General features: G+C 45.1%; 1 protein-coding gene across 5 annotated transcripts in view; it reads right to left on the reverse strand.

Annotated features, from left to right (window-relative positions):
* The window catches only part of bmpr1bb (bone morphogenetic protein receptor, type IBb), a 111,448-nt gene that overhangs the window by 4,935 nt on the left and 79,193 nt on the right, over positions 1 to 27,320 (reverse strand). For 4 of the 5 annotated variants that reach the window (XM_029708992.1, XM_029708991.1, XM_029708994.1 and 1 more), the window contains 9 exons: positions 22,255 to 22,549; positions 4,983 to 5,142; positions 4,421 to 4,523; positions 3,748 to 3,850; positions 2,566 to 2,662; positions 2,290 to 2,428; positions 1,779 to 1,971; positions 1,147 to 1,444; positions 753 to 928 (listed from right to left, as the gene is read on the reverse strand). In XM_029708992.1, coding sequence (XP_029564852.1) covers positions 753 to 928; positions 1,147 to 1,444; positions 1,779 to 1,971; positions 2,290 to 2,428; positions 2,566 to 2,662; positions 3,748 to 3,850; positions 4,421 to 4,523; positions 4,983 to 5,142; positions 22,255 to 22,342 — 1,357 coding nt within the window. In that variant the 5' untranslated portion in view covers positions 22,343 to 22,549. Of the gene's footprint in view, positions 1 to 752; positions 929 to 1,146; positions 1,445 to 1,778; positions 1,972 to 2,289; positions 2,429 to 2,565; positions 2,663 to 3,747; positions 3,851 to 4,420; positions 4,524 to 4,982; positions 5,143 to 22,254; positions 22,550 to 25,972; positions 25,989 to 27,320 lie in introns of those variants that run through there. The other variant, XM_029708995.1, reaches the window with a different exon arrangement.

Raw genomic sequence — 27,320 nt, forward strand, 5'->3', positions numbered from 1 at the left:
GTCCTCGGGTCTGTTTGTAACGGGTATCTATAGCCTATATAGAGACCCGGGGTGGGTAAGCCCCAAGTCCATTTTGGAAGGGGTCCAACTTTTTGGACCCATGAAGACCTCTACCCAGTCTATATAAGCAAACCCATGCCCAAGTTGTCAATTAATTGACCAATGCACCCGGTGTTGCGCCTACTACAGATAGATGGACCTCCAGGGCCACATTCAGTTGCCAAACGTTGCAGATAGAAATGCCATGAATAGAGCTGATGTGATTCCGTATTCTATATGTCAGAAAGGTATGTTTGTTCTAGACTGACTGTTTCTATCTGAACGTTCCAAAACATTGCGTCCTGCTGAGTGGGAGATGAGAAGTACCGTGCTACAGACATGCCCCCTTTATGAGAGTGTCTACAAAGTTGGTATACCTGATCAGGCATTATATGGTTCATGATCTATTCCTGGGTTAGTTTAGCATCTTTTTCCAAATGAACAAAAATGTAGTATGTCAATTTATTTTCCCGCTGTACTGAAACGAACCGTGACCCCAAAACCGCAATATGTACCGAACCGTGGGCTTGGTGAACCGTTGCACCCCTACTGAACAGGATAAAAAAATAAACGTTTGAATAAAAAACATTTTTAATTGGACAAGCATTTTGGCAAATGTCTGCATGCACATGGTCAAAGATCACGTCAGTCTACTTCACATCTAAAAATTATATCAGACATTTTGAAGCAGAGCATTGTGGGCCGTGTCTGACCTCCAGAGACGCAGCGCCGGGCGATCTCCCAGAGGATGAGGCCGAAGCTGTACATGTCGGCCATGATGTAGGACTGAAAGTGTTTCCTGTTCAGACTCTCGTCCAGCACCTCTGGGGGCATATAGCGCTTTGTGCCCACCCTGGTGTTGGGAGGGATGTCCACCTCGTTGGTGTCACTGAGAGAGGCAGGAGTAGGGAGAGAAATACCACATCTTTTCATCAACATTGCACCTTTAAAACAACACAGTCTTCGCATTTCTGGACTGATGCTGATTTTTACCGGCGTGAAAAGTATAGAAACATAACAAAGTAGAACAAATCTGCTCTATAAAGATGTTTCGTTATTTCTACATTGATGACCTGATGTATGTCAGATGTCCCTTTTCTGTCCTACCTGATGAATTTGACGGCAAGACCCAGGTCTGCGATGCAGCAGGCCCCGTTCTTCTTTACCAGGATGTTCTTGCTCTTCAGGTCTCTGTGGGCGATGGCTGGCTTGCCCTGGGTGCCAAAGATCTCTGTGTGGAGGTGACAGAGGCCTGACACTGAGGAGTAGGCCAGCCGCAGCATGGCCTTGATGTCCAGGGTGGTGGACTTGAGGTAGTCGTACAGAGATCCACTCTCATGGTAGTCTGTGATCAGGTAGAGCTGGGTCCACGAGCCTGTTCCCTTTATGTCAGCTGCTATGAAGCCTGGGTTGGGAGGAGACGGGGGACGGGGGGATGGGGGACGGGACGGGGGGGAGATCAGGGGACGGGGGGACGAGATCTTTGAGGAGATGCAAAGGGCTCGATTCAATCTGTAGCGTGGAATATCTGCGTTGTAATGCGGTTGACATTTAAAGGTAATTTCCGGTTGAGCCGACAAACGCAGCGTTTACTGTGAACACGGTAACATTGCCTTTAAATGTAAATCCCGCTACAATGCAGATCTTCCGGCTACGGATTGAATCAAGCCAAAAGACACACACATATAGAGATGCACGCAAGGAAGCGCACACACACACACACACCTCGCTGTCCTTACCCAGTATGTTCTCGTGTCTCATGAGGACAGTTTGGTAGATCTCTGTCTCTCTGAACCAGCTGGCCTCCTCGGTGGTGAAGAACACTTTGACAGCCACTCTCTCTCCTCTCCAGCGACCCATCCACACCTCCCCGTAGCGGCCCTTACCTATCTGCTTCACCATCTGAATCTGCTTGGCTATGGTGCGCTGCACCTGAGCACAGGAAAACACCCACACACCGTCGTCAGCGTCAATAAAATAATCATCGTCGTCAACAACTTAAATTAACATTGTAATCGTCAAGATCATAATATCCTCATATCATAATCACGATTTCTGCATCTAATTCAACATAACTAACCCACATCATAATCATGATTTATGCATCTAATTCAACATAACTAACCCACATCATAATCATGATTTCTGCATCTAATTCAACATAACTAACCCATTGAGAGAGTACCACTGTATTGCTGGACTGATTTTGCCATTGGTTGCTGTGTGTGATGTGCAGTGTTGAGCTCTCACCAGCAGGGGGAGTCCTGATCCTGATCCAGAGCTCTGGGACTGTTCTATCAGGTCCTTCAGAGACTCTCCAGGGGGAATGTAAGTCTCATCCTGCTCCAGACCAATACTGTAGTGAGGCCGGGACTCCTGACGCTTATACCTGGAAGAGACACATTGGTAAAGCCCTTAGTAATGCAACTAAGGGCTTTACCCTCCTTCTAAAAGCATTACATTGGTCTATGTTACCAATCTCCTCAGTGCGTGGGTCGGAGTCCAAGTCCATGTGTGTTTTCTCACCTGAAGTAACAGAAGACGATGATGAGCGCCAGGATGATGCTGCAGACTGTGACAGAGATGAAGAGAGCCATGTGGTGGATACTGCTGTCCACGTAATCTACAGGAGAGAGAGAGAGTGAGAGAGGAGAAGAGAGAGAGAAGAGAGTCAGAGAGAGAGAGAGAGAGAGAAGAGAAAGTCAGTCAGTTCACACATCCACAGAGCCAAACCTAACACTGGGGTCTACTCAACAGCACCAGTTCTCCATTCATCTGTTTATAACAGTTTCATTCCAAACCCTGCCAAATCTCAGAGATGGGGACAAACTCTTATTTTCCACTCTCCTCCCCCACCCTACCCCCTTCTCTTGTTCCTCTTTCCCCCTTCTCCCCCTCTCAGTGTGTGATCGATCATATCCCCTTTCTGAGAAAAAAAACAGATTGGGTGTCACACTGACATCGCCACGGCAACTCCTGAGGCCCAAAGCTGCTCTGGGACTCTAGACTTTCTGCCAGCCTCCTGTCAATCATTTACACACACACACGCACGCATACATACACATACACTTGAAGATAGACACACGCGGAAATGATCTCACTGTACAATTTGCCTCGTTTGACAAATCAATTTGTCTTTGACTAATTTCCTTGATAGACGTAACGCACCACGCACGCACACACACACACACACACACACACACACACGTACGTACGCACGCGCAAAAACACACACACACACACGTACGTACGCACGCGCAAAAACACACACACACACACACACACACACACGCACACACACACACACACACACACACACACACACACACAGTGTTGGTGTCTAGCTAGAGGAGTGACAGATGGACAGATATCTCAGATCCGTAGCAGCGCAGGAAACTCAAGCAGGCCCTGGGGAGAGGCTGTCCTTTTCATTAGAGGGTGAGAGAACAAGCCAAGCCTGCCAGCTCCATTTCACCTGCCTCCCACTGTCTTCCCCCCAGCCTTCTCCTGTCTTCCCCCTGAGCAGCAAGTGCCACTCCAGCCAGCACTATACACTGTGGTTTGTAACAGTTTAAAACTGTCACTACCCATCACACCCAAGTGCAGGTTGAGGGAGCCTACTCTGAAAGCCTCTTCCGCACAAGAGGACAGAGATTCCCTGTGTTGACTGGGTGGAATTCACTGTGTGTGATTGAGTGTGTCTCTTACCAGGGGCCCTCGGTGGTGGTAAAGTAGGATACAGGTCTTTATTGCAGAAGTCCTGGTCTGTACAGCACTCTAGAGCCCTCCTCTGACGGGCATTCCCTGTGTCCTGTTGTGACCCACCATAAACACACTGTTACATCTACACAACTCTAATTACTAGACAACAGTTTGAAGGACGGCAGATGCAGGATCTTCATTTGTTCACTATTTTGTGGCTGGGAATTTTCCTGCACAGCAGGAAATGCAAACTTGTCGTGAATTAGAGGTTTAAAAAGGATTCTACAATTTGTAATTTCCGCTTTAAAATATCAGACTTGATTTGCCCTGACAAAAAATGTATCAATACCTATATATAATCCACATAATTATTTACATTTCCTGTTGCTGCAGGACTATTTTCCTGCTGTTGCAAAACTGGCTCAAATTAAGATACTACATCTGTATATGTTATTTACAATGTTGCTTATTGATGGCGAGACAAGGCTGGTCTAACACATTGCTTTCATTGTAGGTTTGTTAAGGTCTGATTTGAAGAGATTCCTTTGAGAACTGTAGTGAGTCATAGAGGGATTATAAGGACTTACAAGAGCTTATAAAGCTGGTTCAACTGCACTTCCACAGTGACTGCCTCCACTTGATGGCGTTCACATACACACCACACACACTGCAGACTTACCCTGCACTGAAACTCCGAACCCACCAGCCCCAGACACCCAGAGGTCAGCACAGGGAGACTTCCCTCTTCATCCTCCACCATGGTGAAACAATAACCATCAGTCCTGAAGAGATACCGTGATCATCAACATCTGGGCCCGTTCCATTGTCAATCTTTCAACATCATATATTCATTATGACTAAAATTCACAGTGGTTGTATTGGCAACCACAATCACATGTAATAAACACAGCTAGACAGGGATGGAGACAGTGGGCATGAATCTGTCTGTAATTATGCTTGTATTTAAAGATCTCATTACTGTCTGAGTTCATATGTTCCACGGTGGCTGTGGCACAGACACCAGTGTATTTTCTGTTCGCTGAATTAGAGTTTTACAGGATAGTGACCAATATGAGGAATTGCCTCTGCTGTGTACTAATTAATGCACGCTAATTACACATTAGATATTAGACACAGTGGATTCTAAGATGGTCTGAAAAAGACGTCGACCGTGTCAACAGGGTTGTAATTTTGTGGAATTTGTGTGTGCGTGTGCGTCCGTGCGTGCGTATGGATCATACCTGCAGGTATTGTTGGTAGAGTCTTCCGGACAGTGATGGTAACAGTGGCACCAGAGGATCCTCTGTGTTGGAGCCGGGGCTGTACTCCCACCGTTCTCCCACCTACTGTCTGACCTGTCTCTCCCAGGGTTCCTCAGTAACATGGTGTCCAACACGTTGGCTACAGAGACACAGAGAGGACAAAGCTGGTTTATTAGTCCCAGGACCAGGACAGACCAAACACAGTTATATCACAGAGAGGGGACAGAGCCGGCTTAGTCCCAGGACAGACCAAACACAGTTATATGGACACTGTGTCATTCAAACGGCTGCACCTAACTTGTAGTAAAACTTAAGTGCATACATAACCGAGGTAAATTCGAATTAAATCAAAGCTAGCAAAGTGACATTTTCTCCACTCTTCAACTCCCTCTTTCCAGACATGCTTGAAAAATCTAAATGCCTTGGCAACGTCGCCATAGTAACGTAGCCACAGAAACGGTGACAGTGTCTGGTGAAAGCTACCCTTCTGTTCTGTTCTGGCCTCAACTCAATGTACCTGCCTGAGACTGGAACAACACTGGTACACTTAATACTCTCACAAGAAAGAGCTTTTTGTGCTCAGTGTGTGTGTGTGTGTGTGTGTGTGTGTTTTTGTGTGGTAGATGCGTGTGTGTGCATGCAAGTTAGTGTGTGTGTGTGTGTGTGTGTGTGTGTGTGTGTGTGTGTGTGTGTGTGTGTGTGGCAGTCTCGACAGCAGTTCTGGAACGAGTGTGTAGCATGTCGTTTTAATATCCAAGGCCATATATCTCACCCTGGTTTTGGCAGAGCAGCCCAACAGAACCCTCATGGCTACACGTTTGTGTGCCTCGATATTTTGGGAGTATGTGTGTTTACGATGTTATAAAGCCCTCCAACGCACTTATACTTCACTGTCAGTAGGAGCAGTATCTCCTATACATGAATGAATACAACCCAAAACAGCTCTAAAAATGTTCGGTGGATATGTGTAAATATGTTGTTGGAGACCACCTCATTAAGTTGGTATTGTATATACCAGCTCTAATGTTTTAGTACACCTTCCCAGTCCCAACCATCCTGCCTCAGAGAGAGGCATTGCGAAAGGGCTCAGACAGTGTTACTGTGGGTTAGCCAGAAGAGACCAGCTATGCCCTCACACGTGTTTCATTCCCACTACAATAACAGCTCAGGGCAGGCTCAACCGCAGAGCAAAACAAGGTTCTGCTCATATACTTTACTAGAAAAACTGGGAGCTCGTGTTACCAGCAAACTTCGCCTTTTCCACCTTCTAGCCTTTCACCCATAGAGCCTGCTTCACCAGAGAGAGGTAGGAAGAGGGTTCAGCGCTCAGAGCACCTTGACTAGTGACTACGCCAACCTTGAGAGAAGCAGTCATAAGTCTATATTATACTGTGTTAAAGAGATTCTGCAGTACTTTTGTATACTTATTACTAAGCCAGTAGTTCTGAAAGTAGCACTCATGAGCCAAAAGCGGTCCCTGGAAATTGCGTACTACGTCATGTCATCGCTCGATCTCTTTCTCTGCTGTGTACACTGAGCCGTGGGCCCGCCCTGCAGCCTCATTGGGTAACACTGATCATTACACAGGTGCACCTTGTGCTGGGGACAATAAAAGAACACAGTTTTGTCATCCGGCTTCCTCACCTGCTGGATCATCTGGGGGGCTGGCTCCCCAGTGTCTGGGCCTGGCTGCTAAGTGGGTGGCCCTACACCCTCCAAGGCCCACCCATGGTTGCACCCCTGCCAAGTCATGGGAAATCCATAAATTGGGGCCTAATGAATCTATTTCAATTGACTGATTTCCTTATATGAACTGCAACTCAGTAAAATATTTGAAATTGTTGCATGTTGCGTTTATATTTTTGTTCAGTATATAAACTACACATTGACACATCCAGCCCAAAGCAGGAGGTTTAAAAATGACTTTCTTAGTCACCGGCTACAGGAAAGCTCCATCCTTCCAAGTCACTGTTGTCATTTTTCTTGTGAGGGAAAGAGAACCCCCCTTTGGAGTTAAACAGAGAAAATCCCAGACCCCGGGGCCAGAGGCATGGTGTAAATCCACAGGCTGGGAGAGCTGCTTAGTCTCTCACTAACATCCATTAGAACACACTACCTCTCTCCATGTAGAGTCAACTTCCCTCTAAGTTCCTTCTCCTAATGGACTCATAGAGTGATGCGGGGCTGCTGTTATTTCAGGGAGAGAGAAATAGAAGAGAGTCTATGCCAACCCCTGGTCCTCTAACCCCTAAGCAGCCTTTCTGCCCTTGGGGAGACAAGGTTCCCTCTTTGATCAGACCCATGGTCTGGCATTGGGCTCATACAGGCCTGCTCACTCTCCTGGCCCCTGATATAGTTTGTTTTTAGAGGCCAACACAGAGGCTGTGTAGGTTGAGTGTGGATCACCTCCTTGTCTTTTACAGAGCATATGGGGTGTAGACACAGGATGAGGGAGACTCCATATCTGTTACATGATTCCTGTTTAATACACACTCCTCTAACAAAGAGATTGATTCTGTATCTCTCTATTTTCACTCATGTTTATAGTATTGAAACGCGTAGCGCGTAAAAATCGTCTGTCCTCGGTTGCAACACTCACTACCGAGTTCCAAACTGCCTCTGGAAGCAACGTCAGCACAATATCGGTTTCGTCGGGAGCTTCATGAAATGGGTTTCTATGGCCGAGTAGCCGCACACAAGCCTAAGATCATCATGCGCAACGCCAAGCGTAGGCTGGATTGGACTCTGGAGCAGTGGAAGCGTGTTCTCTGGAGTGATGAATCACGCTTTACCATCTGGCAGTCCGACGGACACATCTGGGTTTGGTGGTTGCCAGGAGAACGCATATATCGGTGTACATATCACGGACAAACTGAAATGGTCCACCCACACAGACAGCATGGTGAAGAAGGCGCAACAGCACCTCTTCAACCTCAGGAGGCTGAAGAAATTTGGCTTGTCAACAAAAACACTCACAAACTTTTACAGATGCACAATCGAGAGCATCCTGTTGGGCTGTATCACGGCCTGGTACAGCAACTGCTCCGCCCACAACCGTAAGGCTCTCCAGAGGGTAGTGAGGTCTGCACGACGCATCACCGGGGGCAAACTACCTGCCCTCCAGGACACCTACACCACCCGATGTCACAGGGAGGCCAAAAAGATCATCAAAGACAACAACCACCCGAGCCACTGCCTGTTCACCCCGCTATCATCCAGAAGGTGAGGTCAGTACAGGTGCATCAAAGCGGGGACCGAGAGACTGAAAAACAGCTTCTATCTCAAGGCCATCAGACTGTTAAACAGCCATCACTAACATTGAGTGGCTGTTGCCAACATACTGACTCAAATCTCTAGCCACTTTAATAACAAAAAAATGGATGTAATAAATGTATCACTAGTCACTTTAAACATACCCTACATTACTCATGTCATACAGTATATACTGTACTCTATACCATCTACTGCATCCTGCCTATACCGTTCGGCCATCGCTCATCCATATATTTATATGTACATATTCTTATTAATTCCTTTACACTTGTGTGTATAAGGTAGTTGTTGTGAAATTGTTAGATTACTTGTTAGATATTACTGCATGGTCGGAACTAGAAGCACAAGCATTTCACTACACTCACATTAACATCTGCTAACCCTGTGTATGTGACCAATAACATTTGATTTGATTTGATTTCAATGTGACCGTTTAGTCATGGTAATTAGGCTTCTCCAAGCTCTGATGCTGCTGATGGTCATTAGTAGCCTACCAAACCTGGTACTCAGCACTCTACCTTTAATCACTCTGACATCACTCCGAAAATCACTCCGAAAATCTAATCAAACACTTAATGAGAGCCCATGAGCTCATGTTGCACAACATTTCTATAGGCTATGCAATTGTGTGAGAAAACAGTTTTGATGGCCTCTATTAAAAAGAGAAGGATCCCATCATATTATCACTTGTGAATGATGCCCAGCTTAAGGCAAGAAACAGCGCATGTGTCACAGACGTCGATGAAAGGTGACCAAAACGCAGCGGGTATAGTGCTCATCTTCTTTTATTATCAATAAAGTGAACACTTAAACGAAAACAACAAATCGACAATCAACAGTTCTGCAAGGTACACAGACTATACAGAAAGCAACCACCCACAAAAATACAGGAAAAACAGGCTGCCTAAGTATGGCTTCCAATCAGAGACAACAAAAGACACCTGCCTCTGATTGGAAGCCATACTTGGCCACACATAGAAAAATAAACATAGAAATAGAAAACTAGAACCAAAATCCCCTAGAACCAAAAAAACACAAAACACAAAACAAACACCCCCTGCCACGCCCTGACCATACTACAATGACAAATTACCCTTTTACTGGTCAGGACGTGACAGCATGCTTTTCCCCCTGACTTATTCAAATTATAGTCGCACACCTCATGAAGCCTAGCCCGTACGCCTATATGTTTTGATAAGGTTTGTATCACAACCTGATGTGTCTGTCTTCACTTGTAGCCAAACAGGCCCACATTAACATCGACGGGCTGTAGTGGGGCAGGTCTAGAGTTTCAAGTTCCTTGGTGTCCACATCACCAACGAACTATCATGGTCCAAACACACCAAGACAGTCGTGTAGAGGGCACGACAACCCCTTTCCCCCCCTTAGGAGACTGAAAAGATTTGGCATGGGTCCCCAGACCCTCCAAAGGTTCTACAGCTGCACCATTGAGAGCATCCTGACTGGTTGCATCACCGCCTGGTATGGCAACTGCTCGGCATCTGACCGTAAGGTGCTACAGAGGGTAGTGCATAGGGCTGGGCGATAAATCAATATCAATAATTATCAAGGTAATTGCTTCCCTCAATAACAATATAAAAACATTTAGATTAATTTTCGATAATGTCGATGTAGAATAATTAGGTACAGCAGTCCATTTCACCTCTGACGCAGCAGGAACGTGCGGAGAAGTGACAATATGCACGCGGAGAGGTATATGCCCACTAAAAACCCCTTAGCACCTCGAGTGATGGAGTAGCCACTATTAACCACGAAAAATGAGTGATGTAGGTGAAAACAGTGGCAGTGATAGCCATGGAGAAGGAGCAGCTTCCAACGAAGAAATTATTGATAAAAAGGGTTAAACTGTTTCAGTAATTTGGAAGTGGTTTGACTTTTCGAAGTCCGACGCAGAGCAATGTTCGGTGCAAATTGTGCCGTAGACAGGTGGCTACGAAGTCTGGTAATACGACAAACCTTTTTCAACATCTGAAGCAAAATCACTCTTTGGAACATGCAGGAAGTTTTAGTTTTCACCACGGTATTGATAAACGCTCCTTAAGCACCAGCCAATCAAGGGATGTTTGCCCGAAGCAGTCACCACTTACAGCGGCTAAGCCCTACAAGCAAACATCGAAAAGACAAAAGACATCACAAATGCTATTATGCATTGCATTGCTAAGGACTTTCTACCAATTAGCACTGTCGAAAAGGAAGGTTTCAAGAGGCTTATCAATTTAATTGACCCCAGGTAAGTGTTCCCTGGCCTCAAAAAATGGAACAATTTTCCTTAAAGTGTAATTTTATGTGTAGTCACGTAATAAAAAAAAGGAACCTTTACAATAACGGCCTATTGGGGAACAGTGGGTCAACTGCCTTGTTCACGGGCAGAACGGCAGATTTTTACCTCGTCAGCTCAGGGATTCGATCTAGCAACCTTTCAGTTACTAGTCCAACACTCTAACGTTTGTTCAGGCATTAAGCATTCTTGAGTCTGAAGCAGATATGCACCTTTTAAACCTTATTTGATTAATATCATGATAATTATCGTTATCGAATGAAAAAATATAGATATCGTGATAATTGATTTGCCATATCGCCCAGCACTAGTAGTGTGTACGGCCCAGTACATCACTGGGGCCAAGCTTCCTGACATCCAGGACCTATAAAAATTGTCAGAATCTCCAGTCACCCAAGTCATAGACTGTTTTCTCTGCTACCGCACGGCAAGCGGTACCGGAGCGCCAAGTCTCGGACCAAAAGGCTCCTTAACAGCTTCTACCCCCAAGCCATAAGACTGCTGAACAATTAATAAAATGGCCACCGGACTATTTACATTGACACCCCCACCCCCCTCCATTGGTTTTGTTCATTGCTGCTACTCGCTGTGTATTATCTAGGCATAGCCACTTCACCCCTACCTACATGTACAAATTACCTCGACTAACCTGTACCCCCACACATAAACTCGGTACCGGTACCCCCTGTATATAGCCTCATTATTGTTATTTTATTGTTTTACTTTTTATAATTTTTTACTTTAGTTTATTTGGTGAATATTTTTCTTAACTCTTTCTTGAGCTGCACTGTTGGTTAAGGGCTTGTAAGTAAGGATTTCACGGTAAGGTCTACACTTGTATTTGGCGCATGTGACAAATAACATTTGATTTGATTTTATATTCCACACAGAGTGCAATTTATGATGTGACTTGTTAAGCAAAGTTTTACTCCTGAACTAATTTAGGCTTGCCATAACAAAGGGGTTGAAAACATATTCACTCAATACATTTCAACTTTTCATTTTGAATTTATTTGTAAAACATAATTCCACTGAAATTATTGGGTATTGCGTGAAGGCCAGTGCCAAAATTGAATCCATTTAAAATGAATGTTGTAACACAACAAAATGTGGAAAAGGTCAAGGGATATCAATACTTTCTGAAGGCATTGTACATACCAGTACTGTTTTCATTATAGGTGTTCTCTGCACTTTCCTGTAAACTTCTTACCAAGGCAGATTGGCCTAACCAAAACCCCAAACTCTCACGAAACAGACACAGTAATAAAGATTGAATACAAACACCTTAAGAGTATTTCTCTCTTTCTTACACACACACACACACACACACACACACACACACACACACACACACAAACAAACTTTTGTTGTGTCAGCCGCCGGGCGTTGCCAAGGTCACCCTGAAACCTGATCCCCATCCCCTAAACATTCCAAAGGCTGTTCCTCTAACGAGATACACACAGACCCACACTTCATACTGTATTACACACATACACACTGACAAACACACACACTTGCTGACACAAACACTCACACATGAACATACACAAAGTTTTACTAGCAAATTTACAGTTTTTGATGACATTTTTTGGTACTTTTTTTATTTTATTTTTTACCCCCTTTTTCTCCCCAATTTCGTCATATCCAATTGGTAGTTACAATCTCATCCCATCGCTGCAACTCCCATATGGACTCGGGAGAGGCGAAGGTCGAGAGCCAAATGTCCTCCAAAACACAACCGCACCAATGTGTCGGAGGAAACACCGTACACCTGGCGACCGTGTCAGCGTGCATGTGCCCGGCCCACCACAGGAGTCGCTAGAGCGCGATGGGACAAGGACATCCCGGTCGGCCAAACCCTCCCCTAAACCGGACGACGATGGGCCAATTGTGCGTCGCCCTTCTAACTCAAGCCAACAACTCTGTCTAACTTGTATACGTTATAAGTTAATAAGGCTCAATTAGTCCTTCCATGAAAGTTAACTCAACATGAGGGAGATGTTACAGAGAGAGAGAAAGAGAGTAAAAGTGAACAAGACAGAGAGAGGAGAGAGAGAGAGAAAGAGAGGGGACAGATACAGAGAAGGAAAGAAAGAAAGAGAGACATAAATTCCTCCAGGTGTCCAGAGTAAATCACCTCCTCAAAGGAGCCATCTTCCCGTACGTCTCCTGAACGCCCTCTGACCTTGTGGGGCTCACCAACGCACCGCTGAGCTGTCACGCTGTCATACATCATCCCCTGTCCCTCACCCTTCAACCCCCCTAACCCCCTCTTAACCCCTCTTAACCCCTCTTAACCCGCATTGGCTTCAAAGAATCCTGTCACACTACACACACACACAGGGGTCCGATGGTATGACAGGCAAATCGAACCCGGCCCTCGTATCAATCATCCATCCTTCACCGTGACTAGTCTGCTCGACCCCCACCTACTCCTTCCCCATCATGAGAGGCTCTGTTTCCCCCTGCCTGATGCCGGATACCCATCCAGACTGGAGAGGAGGAGAGCAACTGATCCACATCGTGGACCCTCACCAATCTGTTCTGTGTGTGACCAGGGCCTGACCATAGAGATGTTATGCTGGGGGCGCCCGCCTCCTGTCCTCCTGTGGAAATAATGCCCCAGCAGATTTATGGGGCGCACATCAAGGGAGCCCCTCCGACTTGTGGCCCTAGACACACATTGTGCCCCCCTGAGAAACCTCTTATGCTCATCCCCTCTTCTCCGGCCCAGGCCTACGAATCACACCAAGCCCGACCTGTCAGGGCTTAAAGGATGATTTAGCACAGAGAGAGAGAAAGCCTTCCACATGTCTAGAGAGAGGAGAACCCCAGAGCCATGCTATCTCCACAACAAATTACCCCTTCAAACAGGACAGGGAACAGACATTTGTAATTGTCTAACTGATTGCAATTTCTTTCAAAACTGTAAAGTTGTGGCCATACATGTATAAACGCACTGGTGGTGTGATAAGGACTATGTTGGTGTGATACTAGGACTCTGTGCAGGTCTTGCTGGCTAGCTCCATCAGCATGCATCGTGACAGTTGTTCCCATGATGGCAGATCAAAGCTTCACCTCTCAGTATGCAGACTGAATAGTCTGTCACCCGCAGGGCACTTTGCATGTACGTGTGAATTCATCTCAGGGATGTTTTCCATTTCCCATTCAAAACAAAACTGGAAAACAGGCCGCTTATCACACAGGACACCTGTAGCCAGAGGTCGGGACACACACATCTCCGCTAACCCTCCCTGTCGTGGACAGAACCGCATGCACACACAAGCATATACACACTCACGCATGATCACACACCAACTCATTTACTTGAGCTGTTTGATTCATCTGATGACTAGTGAGTTCCAGTAAGGCTCTATCTGATAAGAGGACTGTAAAGCACGGTGGACGGCTGGTCAACAAAGTGCCAGCCTGTGTCTCGGGTTCCCCGGCGATGTGTCACTGTGCCGGTAACCATGATAACAGTAACAGTCCCTACAGAAGCAGGCTATATCAGGCTAATCCTGAATACCTGGGTCTGGATCGAATCGATTGGGATCCTGTGGTGCCAGATATCGTTGGACCACTGCCCAAACCAGATCAGTCTATCATCTCTGGATGAAAAAAGAACTGCAAACCACCGTTGAATGCGAATTAGGATACAATGTGTGGAATTCAATATTGATGCGGTGACATTAGACGTTAGTGAAAGGTGACGATTCTCTAACAGATATGGAAGGAATGAAAGGTGTGACAGAAGTGTGTAGGTTTGCCTGATTTCAACTGAACACGCGCAGAGGAGCTGAGAGGATCCAGACACCTCTCCCTGTCCGTCTCCTGTTCAGTGACAAGCCAAACCTCAGCCTAGGCTGCAGCCTCTGCCGTCTGTCTGTCTTCCAACACCATGTTTAGACACAGAGCACACCATGGACCCACTAACTCCTCTACGGCCCCCTCTGCCAAACCATCTCTCACACACGCACAGGCATACAGTGACGCACACACACACACACACGGACTGCCAGACAAACACACACGCTTCCAAAATAACAAACTAAAAAAGACATGTGAAAGCACGTACACAGGCGCGAACAAACACAGTCACACACACTCACAAGGTAACCAAGACAAAGCCCCATGGTTTCATAGCAGGCCAGCATCAGCCCCACCTGCTCTGTGTCTATCAGCTTGTGGACTGTGTGGGATGTGTGTGTGTTTGTGCGCGAGGTCACAGCCACCAGTTTAACACACATCTCACTAAACTTTGATTCGGTTTGTATAAATCTCCGAAGAGATATATCTCTGAAGAGACCATAACATATTCCCCATCTCACTCATTCTATCCCGGTTCCCACACTGTCAACCCTCATCTTCTCTCTATCCTGAGCCCACTGCTCTCAAGAGTGTCTGTTACATACATTAGACTGTGATCAAGACAAGAACCCTACCTTCACCCAAACATCCCCCTCCCTCAATACTTCCTCCAAAACCACAGGTGCAGCCTTAAGCCTCCCTTTCCCTCGCTCCAAACTTCACACACCCCTAAAAGTCCCCCCCGGCCCACTGCCCTCTGTGGTTACCAGTCTCATGCAGTCCCACTGCTGGAGCAGAACATCTGTCCTGGGATCAGGTTCTGTTTGGGGAACATGATCCACATCCTGTCAGGAAGCAGCCTGGGACCTGCTACTGCTGCTGGGCTTCTGTATCCTGCTCTATCCCCTGCTACACTTACAGTAGGCCTTCGTTCAATCACTGATGCCACAAGACTTTACCTAAACTGAATAATCCCAAAGAAAATGCCATCCTATAACACCGAAGCAATTACACTGAAATAGCATCTCTGTAGGAAATGGTATTTCACAAGAGACTGCAATCAAAAGAGGTTTTCAACATATAGTCACTTATCATCTGTGTCTGTACCGTAGAAAAGAAAGGAGAAAAGCTCAATGTTATAGAGCGACGTGTTGCCATGGTGTTTTCCTCCCAGACAGTACAGTACGGAAGGTGAGATCCGGGACAAGGAGAGAGTGAGCTGACCTCGTTTACATTATTGAGTCTAGATCATGATAAAGCCAGTCGTTTTGCCCTGCTTGTGGCCTTGCGGCATCTCCACACCACCTCGAATGTTACATGCTACAGTATGTTATGTTTATCTGAAATGGATATCATGTTTAAGTGACATCGAAGTGTGGCCGTGTCTTTCACTAACTGGCTTTCACTCCTATCCTGCATGGCGCCAGAAGACTCAAGGACTTTCAGCAGCCATGAAACACATACTATGGAACGAAATAGGCCTAAATGCAACGAGTAGTAGAAAAGAGTCAATTGTGTAAGTTGTAACCTCACACTATATGGTGTATGGCCTATTCAGAAAAGATGTATGCATTGTTACTGCATGAATGAAGTATGTCAATCTATTCTTTGGGAACTTTGCATCAGTCTAAACAACAGGTGGCGAATTAACCACACTGAAGATTCACGAGTTACCTCCCATGTGTGCTATCCTCATTTAGAGAACCATGCCTGATCTGTCCCAGCAGCACCCGGGAGAGGGCTGAGGGGGAGAGGGCTAGAAGAGAGAGAACAGACTGTGAGAGATGGCGCGAGAGAGAAATAGTGGACTGGGAGAAAGAGAGGGTTGGGAGAGAGAGGGCCAGTCATAAAGCTAGCACACAACTCTGTCTCGCTGACCAACCAGAACCAAGTCTTCGTTCACTCTACCCACTAAAACAGCAGTTTGGGTCGGCAGGCTGAGCTTAGAACATGAGTGGGAAACGAGAAGCGGCTAGTCTCCTGTCCTCCCAGCACGGCCGGCATGTCTCTCTGTCTATGTGAGCTTTCTCTGTGCTTCATGGGAGAACTGATGCCCACAGTGTGACTGCTGTAAGGTTTTCACTATGTTAAATCAGCTAGACAGACAGACTTCAGTTTAAAATAGTCCATTATGCTGCGAAGTCAAGTGATATACTGTGTAGATGTCTCCGTTGACATAAGTCTACCATACTGATCATCAGCCAAAGTATTTTGAGACAAACCGTGAAAGCTGCCTTCAAATGGGCACTAAAGCCTTTTGTGTCTGGCCTTGATCCTTTACAAACACCGCAGCCCCCAAATCTCTGCACTTTATCGGTCCACAGTGCATATCAAAATCAGAAGCATAGCAGGACCATTCTGTCCATGCCAGACGATCCTGGACCATTCCAAGGTGTTTAGTGGCTTACAGTCTCCGCCATTCAAGGCCATCAATGCATCTGATTCTTTTCTGGTTGTTTAAATGATGTTCTGTAGGCAAAATACATAGAGTGTATTTTGTCCTCCCGGACTCACATTCATTTAGAACTATAAGATAATAGGGTTAGCGCCCTCAAATGGAATGGGTTGGCTGGTTACTTATAATCACCACATGTTTTTAATGCGCAGTTCGTTAGCAGCCAAATAGCATCTGGAATGAACACACCAAAATGATGCTTGATTTAGTTATCTTTTATACGAGGGGAAGCGTAGCCTAGTGGTTAGAGAGTTGGACTAGTAACTGAAAGGTTGCAATCCCCAAGCTGACAAGGTAAAAATCTGTCATTCTGTCCCGTCATTGAAAATAAGAATTTGTTCTTAACTGACTTGCCTATTTAAATTTAAAAAAATAAAAACCTAGTTCAAGTGAACAGAGAAAGAGGCAGTGATTTAACAGACTGTGGTTAAACCTTTGCCACCCCAAAATGGACAACATTTTCTGTTGGCCCATGGACTATAAGGAGAGCCATGTCCATGTTGTCCATTTTGGGGTGGCAAAGGTTTGATGGCATTAAATTGGTGTGATAACCTGATATGATACAACTTGATATGATAACCTCTCCGAAAAAGTATCTTTCTATGTTTTTCATACCTTTATATATCTTGTTGTATGGGAGTCTATGCAATAGAATGTTCACAGGCTGATGAAAGTAAGTTGAGACAAGTTGGAATGTTCACATGCTCATTAAAAATGACTATAATCAGGAACCCGAGTGGCCAGGCGGTCTAAGACACTGCATCGCAGTGCTTTAGGTGTCCCTACAGACCCTGGTTTGATACCAGGCTGTGTCACAACGGGCAGTGACCGGGTGTCGCACAATTGCCCCAGCGTTGTCCGGGTTTGGCTGGGGGGGCTTTACTTGGCTCATTGGGCTCTAGTGACTCCTTGTGGCGGGCTGGGCGCCTGCAGGCTGACTCGGTCATCAGTTGAACAGTGTTTTCTCTGAACATTGGTGCAGCTGGCTTCCAGGTTAAGCGGGCGTTGTGAACCTGGGTCAGTAGTGATGCCTCAAGCGCTGCGATGCAGTGCCTCAGACCGCTGCACCACTCGGGAGGCCTTTGTTTTTTATTTATTTAACTGATGTCTCATCAGAGGGAGGGCGTGTTGAAGTGAAGAAGTGGGTTTCATTTGATTTCTAAAAGTCTTGAATAAAAACAGTGTTGTGTTTTACTCATTGTCTCTGAATGTACTGAAACTTTATTTAAGGACCACGATTAAATCATTGCAATCAGTGATTGGTATAGAAGGAGACTGGAGGCCCTTCATGGCAAAATCACTGATATCAAATTACTTGGCAAATGGTCCAAAATCCTCTCCTATACACGGTCCCTTGAAAAAATTGAACAGTGAGCTTTGTTTGGCCATTTTCCTTGTTTTTCCTAGTTAAGTTGACTAGTGAGTCTTAGCTAGCTAGCTAATGGTGAGTGGCCTACACAGTGTAGGATAGCTACTGTTTACTGCAGATGGTATCAGTGCGAAGTGACACATGCCAGAATCCGCACATTATTATGAAATTGATAAACTGATTGTTTAAAAAAAAAAAAAATGTATACTTTTTTCCTGGTAAACAATCAAGCATAATTCAAATTCATTTCATAGGCCTAAATGAAATAAAATATAGTTCTGTACATGAAATCAATGTAAGATGTCCTTGAGTGTCCTAAAAGGAATCTGAAAATGTTTTATTATTTTTATTGTCAAAATATATCCCTGTCGTTTTCTCACCTCGTCCCTACTGCTTGCTATAAATTATATCTGATTGTGTATGCATGTTTAGGCCAGTGCTTGACTTGGACTGAAATAGGTGCCGGTACTCATTTTTGGTGCCATTTATATTTAAATGCAGGAACTCCTCAATACTTTTTAGCTAATATTCTATAGAAGGTGCAGGGACTCAAGCAGAAGAACATTTGAGGTGCCGGTACTCAATTCCAGTGAGTTCATGCCCAAATCAAGCACTGCGTTAGGTAAAAAGACATATAAAAAATACAGTACATTCGGAAAGTATTCAGACCCCTTGACCTTTTCCATATTTTGTTACCCTACAGCCTTATTCTATAATTGAATAAATAAAAATGTTCTTCATCAATCTACACACAATACCCCATAATGACAAAGTGAAGAGGTTTTTGGAAATGTTTGTGAAATGTTTTAGAAATGTTTAACAAAAAAAAGTATATATTTACATAAGTATTCAGACCCTTTGCTATGAGACTCGAAATTGAGTTCAGATGCATCCTGTTTCCATTGATCACCCTTGAGATGTTGCTACAACTTGACTGGAGTCCGCCTATGGTTAATTAATTTGATTGGACATGATTTGGAAAGGCACACACCTGTCAAAGGTCCCACAGTTGACAGTGCATGTCAGAGCAAAGACCAAGCAATGAGGTAGAAGGAATTGTCCGTAGAGTTCCGAGACAATTGTATTGAGGCACAAATGGGAGGTGACCAAGAGCTCGATGGAGATGGGAGAACCCTCCAGAAGGACAACCATCTCTGCAACACTCCACCAATCAGGCCTTTAGGGTAGAGTGGCCAGACAGAAGCCACTCATCAGTAAAAGGCACATGACAGACCACTTGGAGTTTGCCAAAAGGCACCTAAAGGACTCTCAGACCATGAGAAACAAGATTCTCTGGTCTGATGAAACCAAGATTGAGGTCTTTGGCCTGAATACCAAGCGTCACATCTGGAGGAAACCTGGCACCATCCCTACGGTAAAGCATGCTGGTAGCAGCATCGTGCTGTGGGGATGTTTTTTAGTGGAAGACTAGTCAGGATCGAGGGAATGATGAACGGAGCAAAGTACAGAGAGATCCTTGATGAAAACTTGCTCCAGAGCACTCAGGACCTCAGACTGGGGCAAAGGTTCACCTTCCAACAGGACAACGACCCTAAGCACTAGGCAAGACAACGCATATGTTTTATACTGAATGTTATCAGATCTTCAACCAAAACCTAATATTAGATTAAGGGAACCTGAGTGAACAAATAACACGACAATTACAAAGTTATGCAACACCCAACGCCCCTGTGTGAAAAAGTAATTGCCCCCGTACATTCAATAACTGGTTGTTCCACCTTTAGCTGCAATTTCTCCAACCAAACGCTTCCTGTAGTTGTTGATCAGTCTCTCACGCTGCCGTGGATACATTTTGGCCCACTCGTCCATGCAGAACTGCTTTAACTCAGCAAATGTTGTGGGTTTTCAAGCATGAACTGCTCATTTCAAGTCCTGCCACAACATCTCAATTGGGTTTAGGTCTGGACTTTGACTAGACCATTCCAAAACTTAAAATGTGTTGCTTTTTAGCCATTTTCATGTAGACTTGATTGTGTATTTTGGATCATTGTCTTGCTGCATGACACAGCTGCGCTTCAAGCTTCAGCATACAGACGGATGGCCTGACATTCTCCTGTAGAATTATCTGATACAGAGCAGAATTCATGGTTCCTTCTATTAAGGCAAGTCGTCCAGGTCCTGAGGCAGCAAAGCATCCCCAAACCATCACACTACCACCACCATGCTGGACTGTTGGTATAAGGTTCTCACTGTGGAATGCATTCTTTGGTTTTCGCCAGGAATAATGGGAGAGACTGTATCATTTTTTGGGGTCATTTGTAAACTCAGGTTGCCTATCTAATACTGGGTTTTGGTTGAAGATCTAATAACATTCACTATCAAAAATATGCAAAAATAGAGAAAATCAGAAAGGGGGAAAATACTTTTTCACAGCACTGTAAAAATGTTAATACGTTTACCCACCCTGTATTCAAGAGCATGTTGTTTCAACCAATGGCGAGCATAACACAAAAGCCTTACACGATGTAAAATAGATTCTAAGCTACAACAAATTTGAGTTAATGAGCTTTTAAATAAATAATTTACGTTAAAGGTTCATATTTTTTTTTATGATGATTTACATTTTACACTTTAGTAATTTATCTATAATAAAATAGTTTCACAAACCTGTTTGTACGCTTATAAATGATATGAATTTCAACCGTTTATCTTCTCCAGTGATGAAGACATGGATGTCTCATGGTATGGTGTGGTACGCAAAATCGGTCAACTGTTGAATGTTTTGGCATTCAGGTCCAAAAATAATTTTCTGATCCCTTCTTTAATGGGAAAATATGTCTGGAAGGTTTCGTTCAAATCGAAAGGGGTTCTGTCAAAAAGTGATTGAATTCAAATAAATTTACCCCAAAGACAAATTCAATGAACCTATTTTAGAGGTGAGGGGGGTGCGTGCGTGTGTATGTGTTCCTCTGGGAGTGGGAGATTAGTTTTACAGCTTGTCGCCCAACTGTGTTCTTAACAAGTGTGTGACAACTGAGCACTTCTGCACAGGTCAAACCTGTCTCAAAATTAAACACCATGGAAAATGGAAAAACAACCGCAGTTATGGCTAAATAAAACAAAACCTTCCCATACAAAAGATACCAGCTATAGTATAATGGAAGTTTATGCATATGTAAACTAGGTTTTCTTAAAATGATTGACACTTGTTGCTCGGTGCAAACATCCATGATTAACTCCACATAATCAATCTCTTTCTCTCAGTTGAGAGCCTTTGAAACAGGGCAGATGATAAAGAGAGGAATCTTCCCCAGCCGAGCCTCCAGCCGCGGATCCCCTGCAGTCCATCACAAAGCTTATGGGACACCATGACACTGTCGCCATTCATTGTAAATGACAACTGGCTGTCCATCTTAAAACAATTCAAAACATGAGCAGAGGGAGGGGGAGGGAGGGGGCAGGACGGGGGACGGGGGACGAGGGACGGGGCAGATGACTGCTCACATGCTAGACCCGGTGGAGATCATAATAGCTTTACCCCATCATAAATACCGCTGGGCAAAAAATAGACCCACCACCAACCTCCCAGTGAGTCTCTGCTCCTCACCCCAACAATACACGCAGTAAACCTGCCTGCAGTTTGAGCCTTTGCTCAAAGTGACTAAAACTACAGTATTCAGCCACTAGGCTAGGTAAGCATCACAAAAAGAGGATAAGTTATTAACGACCCAGGTAGATGAACAGAAGAAGATAGAGAATATATTGGTTTATCAGGGCGGTTTTCAGCTCAAAACCCACCTTTCACATGCCCAGAGCCTACTTTGGGTCCAGACCCATAGTTTAAGAAACCCTGCTCTAAGCATTAGATATACTATATAAAGTCTTGGCAGCACAACAAATATGCGTTTCGATATATAATTTGTGAAAACCACCAGCAGACAATCAGATACAGTACTAAAATCGAATTAAATATAGACCATGCTGAAGTTTCTTCGAAATCAGTCCCAGAGTCCATCAAGAGAGAAAGATGGACAGAGTCCCGTAGTACAGAGAGAGAGATATAGTCCAGTATTAAGCTACTCACCATTAGTCCCCGGGCTCAGTGAAGCCAGTCCAGTCACCAGCAGTACAGTCCTCCATGCCCATCCCCACGGCAACCACACCACCATCATCCTGATGTACTGTACAACCGCACGCAAAATCCCTGAGACGCTAGCTGGCACCACGGCTGCACCCGGCGCTACACTGAGAAGGTGTGTGTGCGCGAGTGTGTGCCTCTACGTGAGTAAGTGCTAGTCCCCCTCTCTCTTCTCTGCGATCTCAGGAACTCCCCACCACACACAGCCACCCAGCAGCCTCCAGCGCTACACAGTGACAGCCTGAGAGAGAGAGAGAGAGAGAGAGAGAGAGAGAGAGAGAGAGCGAGAGAGAGATGGAGAGGAGGAGGGAAGGAGGGTGTTACTCAGTTGCTCTGCTGTTTGGTCAGCCTTTTCTCTGAACACCTCGTGGGGCGAACAACAAAAGAACAGCTGAGCCTGCCTGGACCCCACACACACACACATATGAACACATACACTCGCCGCTCAAAAAGGAAGACATTGGCAGGGCCAGACACACACACACACACACACACACACACACACACACACACACACACACACACACACACACACACACACACACACAGAGAGAGGATGAGAGGGAAGTAAGATTGCTCCTCATAGATGTGCATTAGAGAAGTCTGGTTGCCAGAACTCATCCACAAGCATGATTCAAAGTAATGTGTTGTCGCTACTTCATCCACTGTGGGAAGTGCAGATGGATGAATGTCTGCTCTGGTTGGTCCATATCCAGATTGACATACCATCATACTGTTCCTGTACCATACGGGGTATACGGTATTACCGGCAGTGCACACAAGGGGCGCTATATCTTTCCAAACAAAAAAAAAACATTTTAAAAAACTATAACATTTACACACAAAAAAATTTAGGCAGCAGGGATCTTGATTTTGGAATTGAACTCTATACCGCCCAAGCCTAATCTCTACAAATCTCTGAGGTTTAGGACAGTAATTGCCCTCCTGCTTGTGTGACAGCTCATCATAGACCAGTTACAGAGCAGAATGCAAAGTGTGAAAGAAACACACGTGGCCGGCCAGACACACACACACACACACACACACACACACACACACACACACACACACACACACACATTCATACATACATACATACATACTCACTTACTCACAAAAGCTCTTCACACGTCAGGTGATTACCGCCCACACCTCTGGGCAGCAACACGCCTCCTCTCTCTCACTAATCCACCCGAACACACACACAACCTCCCAATTTGGCCAAATTCCATCAGGCAGCACAAGACTTTCTGTGGGTTACAACCTTAAGAGGATTAGCCTAGCTATTACCAAGATTACATCAAGTTTGCTAGAGTGCCCCTCAAAACAGTTAGCAGTGATGTGATGGTGCAACAGGACAGAATGCCATACGATGCCATTCTAAAGCGTGATTTGGTGGAGGGTTCGTGTTTACCCAAAAGAGAAAAGAAATGAATGGCCCAAATGGTGGGGTGAGGGGTCACCCAAATACAGACAATAACAACGGCCAATTAGTGGTTAAAGGAAAATCAACAATGTGAAAGTAGAAATAAACAACAAACCAAATGGGATCCTGTTCTTCCACACCTGGTGTGCCTCCATAAGGACCGGCACCCTGAATCCACTTCTCTCCCAGCCAGGATAGGAGACAGGACAAGAGGCCAGTAGACAGGGTCTATAGTCTGGGGCTCTTTCCCTGGAAGGCTGTATGTCTGTCTGTCACTCCTGATTTACACCGTGCTCTGGATTAAATGTGATAAGTCTACCTTCCCTGGAGCATGAGTGCATGGGGAGAGATGTGAACGGGTCAGCGCATCTCACACACCCCCTCGGAGCTGCATCAAACGCCCAGCATGGTTTCCCCCTGTCCTGCTCAAGCAGCCGCGAAGACCCAGAGAGATGGGGGGGGGGGGGGGGGGGGGGCGCAGCTGGTGGGGATGGTTGGTGGGGGTCTGGTCAGGCAGATAAAGGGGTTGTGGAAGTGGGGGGTGGGCTAGCAGGGGGGGGTTGTGGAAGTGGGGGGTGGGCTAGCAGGGGGGGGATTTTGAAATGTGGTTAAATTAACCCTTTCTATCCTTCCCGCCTTTCACTAAGCCAAAAGTCGCCTTGATTCCTCCTTTGAGCTCCAAACCGCAGATCTACTTTTCAAGTCTTGTTACATACAGCCCCGTCTGTTGCTAAGGTTTCCTAAAGGCGTCAGCATGATTCAGTTCAGTTGACAGCTAGCCGAAGTCGGCTAGGCGAACCGAATGAGTGTGAAAACTCGAAAAAAAACCAGCACTGTTTGTCCATTTTGGGACACTGTAGCCAGTATACACTTCCTCAAAATAGTCAAAATTAATCTAAGATAACTCAAGAAATATGTCATTCATTTTGACATTTTTGCTGAGGAGATACATTTTACATCTGACTAAGATGTTTGGTGCAGTATTTCATGAAAATGAGTCTTCTCTCATTGAATGACAGCAAAGACTTTATTGAAGAATCCCTACAGTTGACCAATCACGGACGAAGGGGCATAGACTTCGGCTCCCGAATATCGGCTGGCCTCGAGAAAAAAATGTGTGTCCCTGAACGGCCAAAAAAACCCTCAACAAAGTCCAACATCATCAAAAAACGTCACAAAATATCATCATCATAATATATGCACAAACTCTTCCAAAACGGTTTCGGCTGGTGGGGCCAGAAGCATGCAGACGTCTTAAGAAGAACAATCAGTCAGCACCTTTTGACGGTTTCAGAAAACCACACTGCTATTAGCTGTGTTTGTTTGGACGTGCAAAGCACCTGCATACAACAGCATGACTCATTTGGCTGGTACTTGGTGTCTTTGTTGGTTATCACTACCACCCACAAATATGTTCTTAGAGAACACTTGTAAAAAAATATATATTAGCAGTAATGTGGCATGAAAATAAGCCAAGCTACTCTAAATTTGAAGGAAAACGTTGAGGCAAAACACCTTTCATCATACTGCAAGAGGAATGGTGAAGAATAACCACAGAAACCTCACCACTAAGATGTGAAACAAAAAGCTGTGACAACAACACAGATGATGGAATTACAATGGGCCAGCGAAGGTATGCCTGTCATGAGCAATGTTCCGCCGACGGCCACACTGACCCCGGGCTCTTTGAGAAATGGAGAGAGCGCAGCGGTTAAACCTGATGTCAGAGAATCTTGGCTAGAGGGCCATTTATTACCGTGGCAACACAGCTGCCTGGAGCAGGGAGTGCAATCAGGGTGCAGGGATAGAGAGGAGCGTGACATCACGTTCATCCCAGGGCCAGACAGTGAGACGTACTTCCTCCCTCTGTGGAGCGCTCATCAACTTCATCCTCATTTCACATTGAGAACACTGACATCTTCCTTATTGTGAGCCAGCTCCCACCTCCCTCCCTCACACAGACTCCTGGTTTCTCTATAGAGATATTAGCCAGTATTAACTATCTTGTCAGTTAGCTGGCAGGCAAAATTAGGACAATTAAATGTGGTAGCCAGGTTTGTGGAATAAGTTTGTTACACAGCAAACCAATACTGTTACATTTTGGTTATAAAACATATCCACCTGCTTTGGCAATTCAACACAATAGCCATGACAGAAGCAGCAGCATCAGCGTATGGCCCAACACTATAAATCACTACGTGTGAATCCCATTTGAATGTGACCCCTCCATGCACATACTCAGTGGTTTGGTTCCTTGGAGAGTCCAGAGGAGCTGCTGCATTCTCTCTAGCCCACAGCTCTCCTCTCTAGCAGAGTCTCATCCAGAATGAGAGGAAAGAAAGAGCCTTATGAATATGCAAGAGCCACACAATGGGACAGCTCAGAGATTCTGCTCCGATTCCAGCTTTGAAGTCCCGAAGAATGCTGAGTGAGAAGAAAGAAAAGAAAAACTTTATTCAAGAAAAGTAAAAGACTGTCACAGCAAGGCTCTCTCTCTCTGTGAGGGAGGGAAGACATGGGGAGCTGCTGAAAGCACAGGCTCACAATCATTTCTATTGCTGCAGATGAGAAGGGATAAGGCTCCTCCACAAACCCATTTCACAAGATAACAATGTTAGCTGGACTTAATTCTGAGATTCTGCCTTTACCCATTATGAAAGATAAACACAATTGAGTTGAAAACACAAAGGGAACGAGAAACAAGGTCTTAGTATACAGAAGGACAGCAACGTCAACGTCAAATACAATTCAAGAAACTGGTTTTGGGAAGGCAATTATGCTAAATGTAAACTACCATGTCCTGTATCAGTTAGAAGAGACATCTACGTGCAAATGTTCACAATGCAAGTCAATAATGACAGAGTGATTCATTTATGAGCCAAAGCTCAAAATATGAAGATCTCTCTGTTCTAAATGAAGTGATGATACCTGGTGTATGATCCATGTGTCAGTTTATTGCATAATTGCGTTAAGACTTCCATGCAGATGCATCATTTATAAGTCAGTGGAATGTGTAGTGGGCGTTGACTGACTGACAGACAGGGGCCCAGGCCCAAACTGTTCCTGTGAGCTGAATGCCTGCAGTCCTACAGTAAGCTGTATAAACGTCATGATGTTGGTTGGTGCTCATAAACATCTCACCTGCACACACAATGATCCTGGCCAGGCAAAGTTCCCTCTTCCCTCACTACACAAAGCTTACGTTACTGCATGCTTCCAATACAAGACACTGAGAAAACAAACAAAGCTATTATTTCACAACTGAAGAAGTATTCATTAAAGCTAGAGGATGCAGGACGTCATTTCAGACACTTTTCAACAATCCAAGAAGGTAAACCCCGGTATTAGATAATGTAGTAACTGCTATTGGAGGTGTGTGGTCCTTCACGGGTATGGAATGGGTTACACAGCCCCTCCAAAAGAAAGTCATGAGACTTGGAGGAATAAACTGCAGTTTTTCTTTGTATTCATCCGTGTAATTGCTCTGTGGCTAAAACAATGACTTAAATAATTACAGTTTGGTCAGCATTTATAAAACATGAATCATACACTATGGTTGGGTGAGGAGACAGATTTCCTCTACAGC

This window comes from Salmo trutta, chromosome 23 (genome assembly GCF_901001165.1).
Source record: "Salmo trutta chromosome 23, fSalTru1.1, whole genome shotgun sequence".
NCBI classification, from domain to species: Eukaryota; Metazoa; Chordata; class Actinopteri; order Salmoniformes; family Salmonidae; genus Salmo; species Salmo trutta.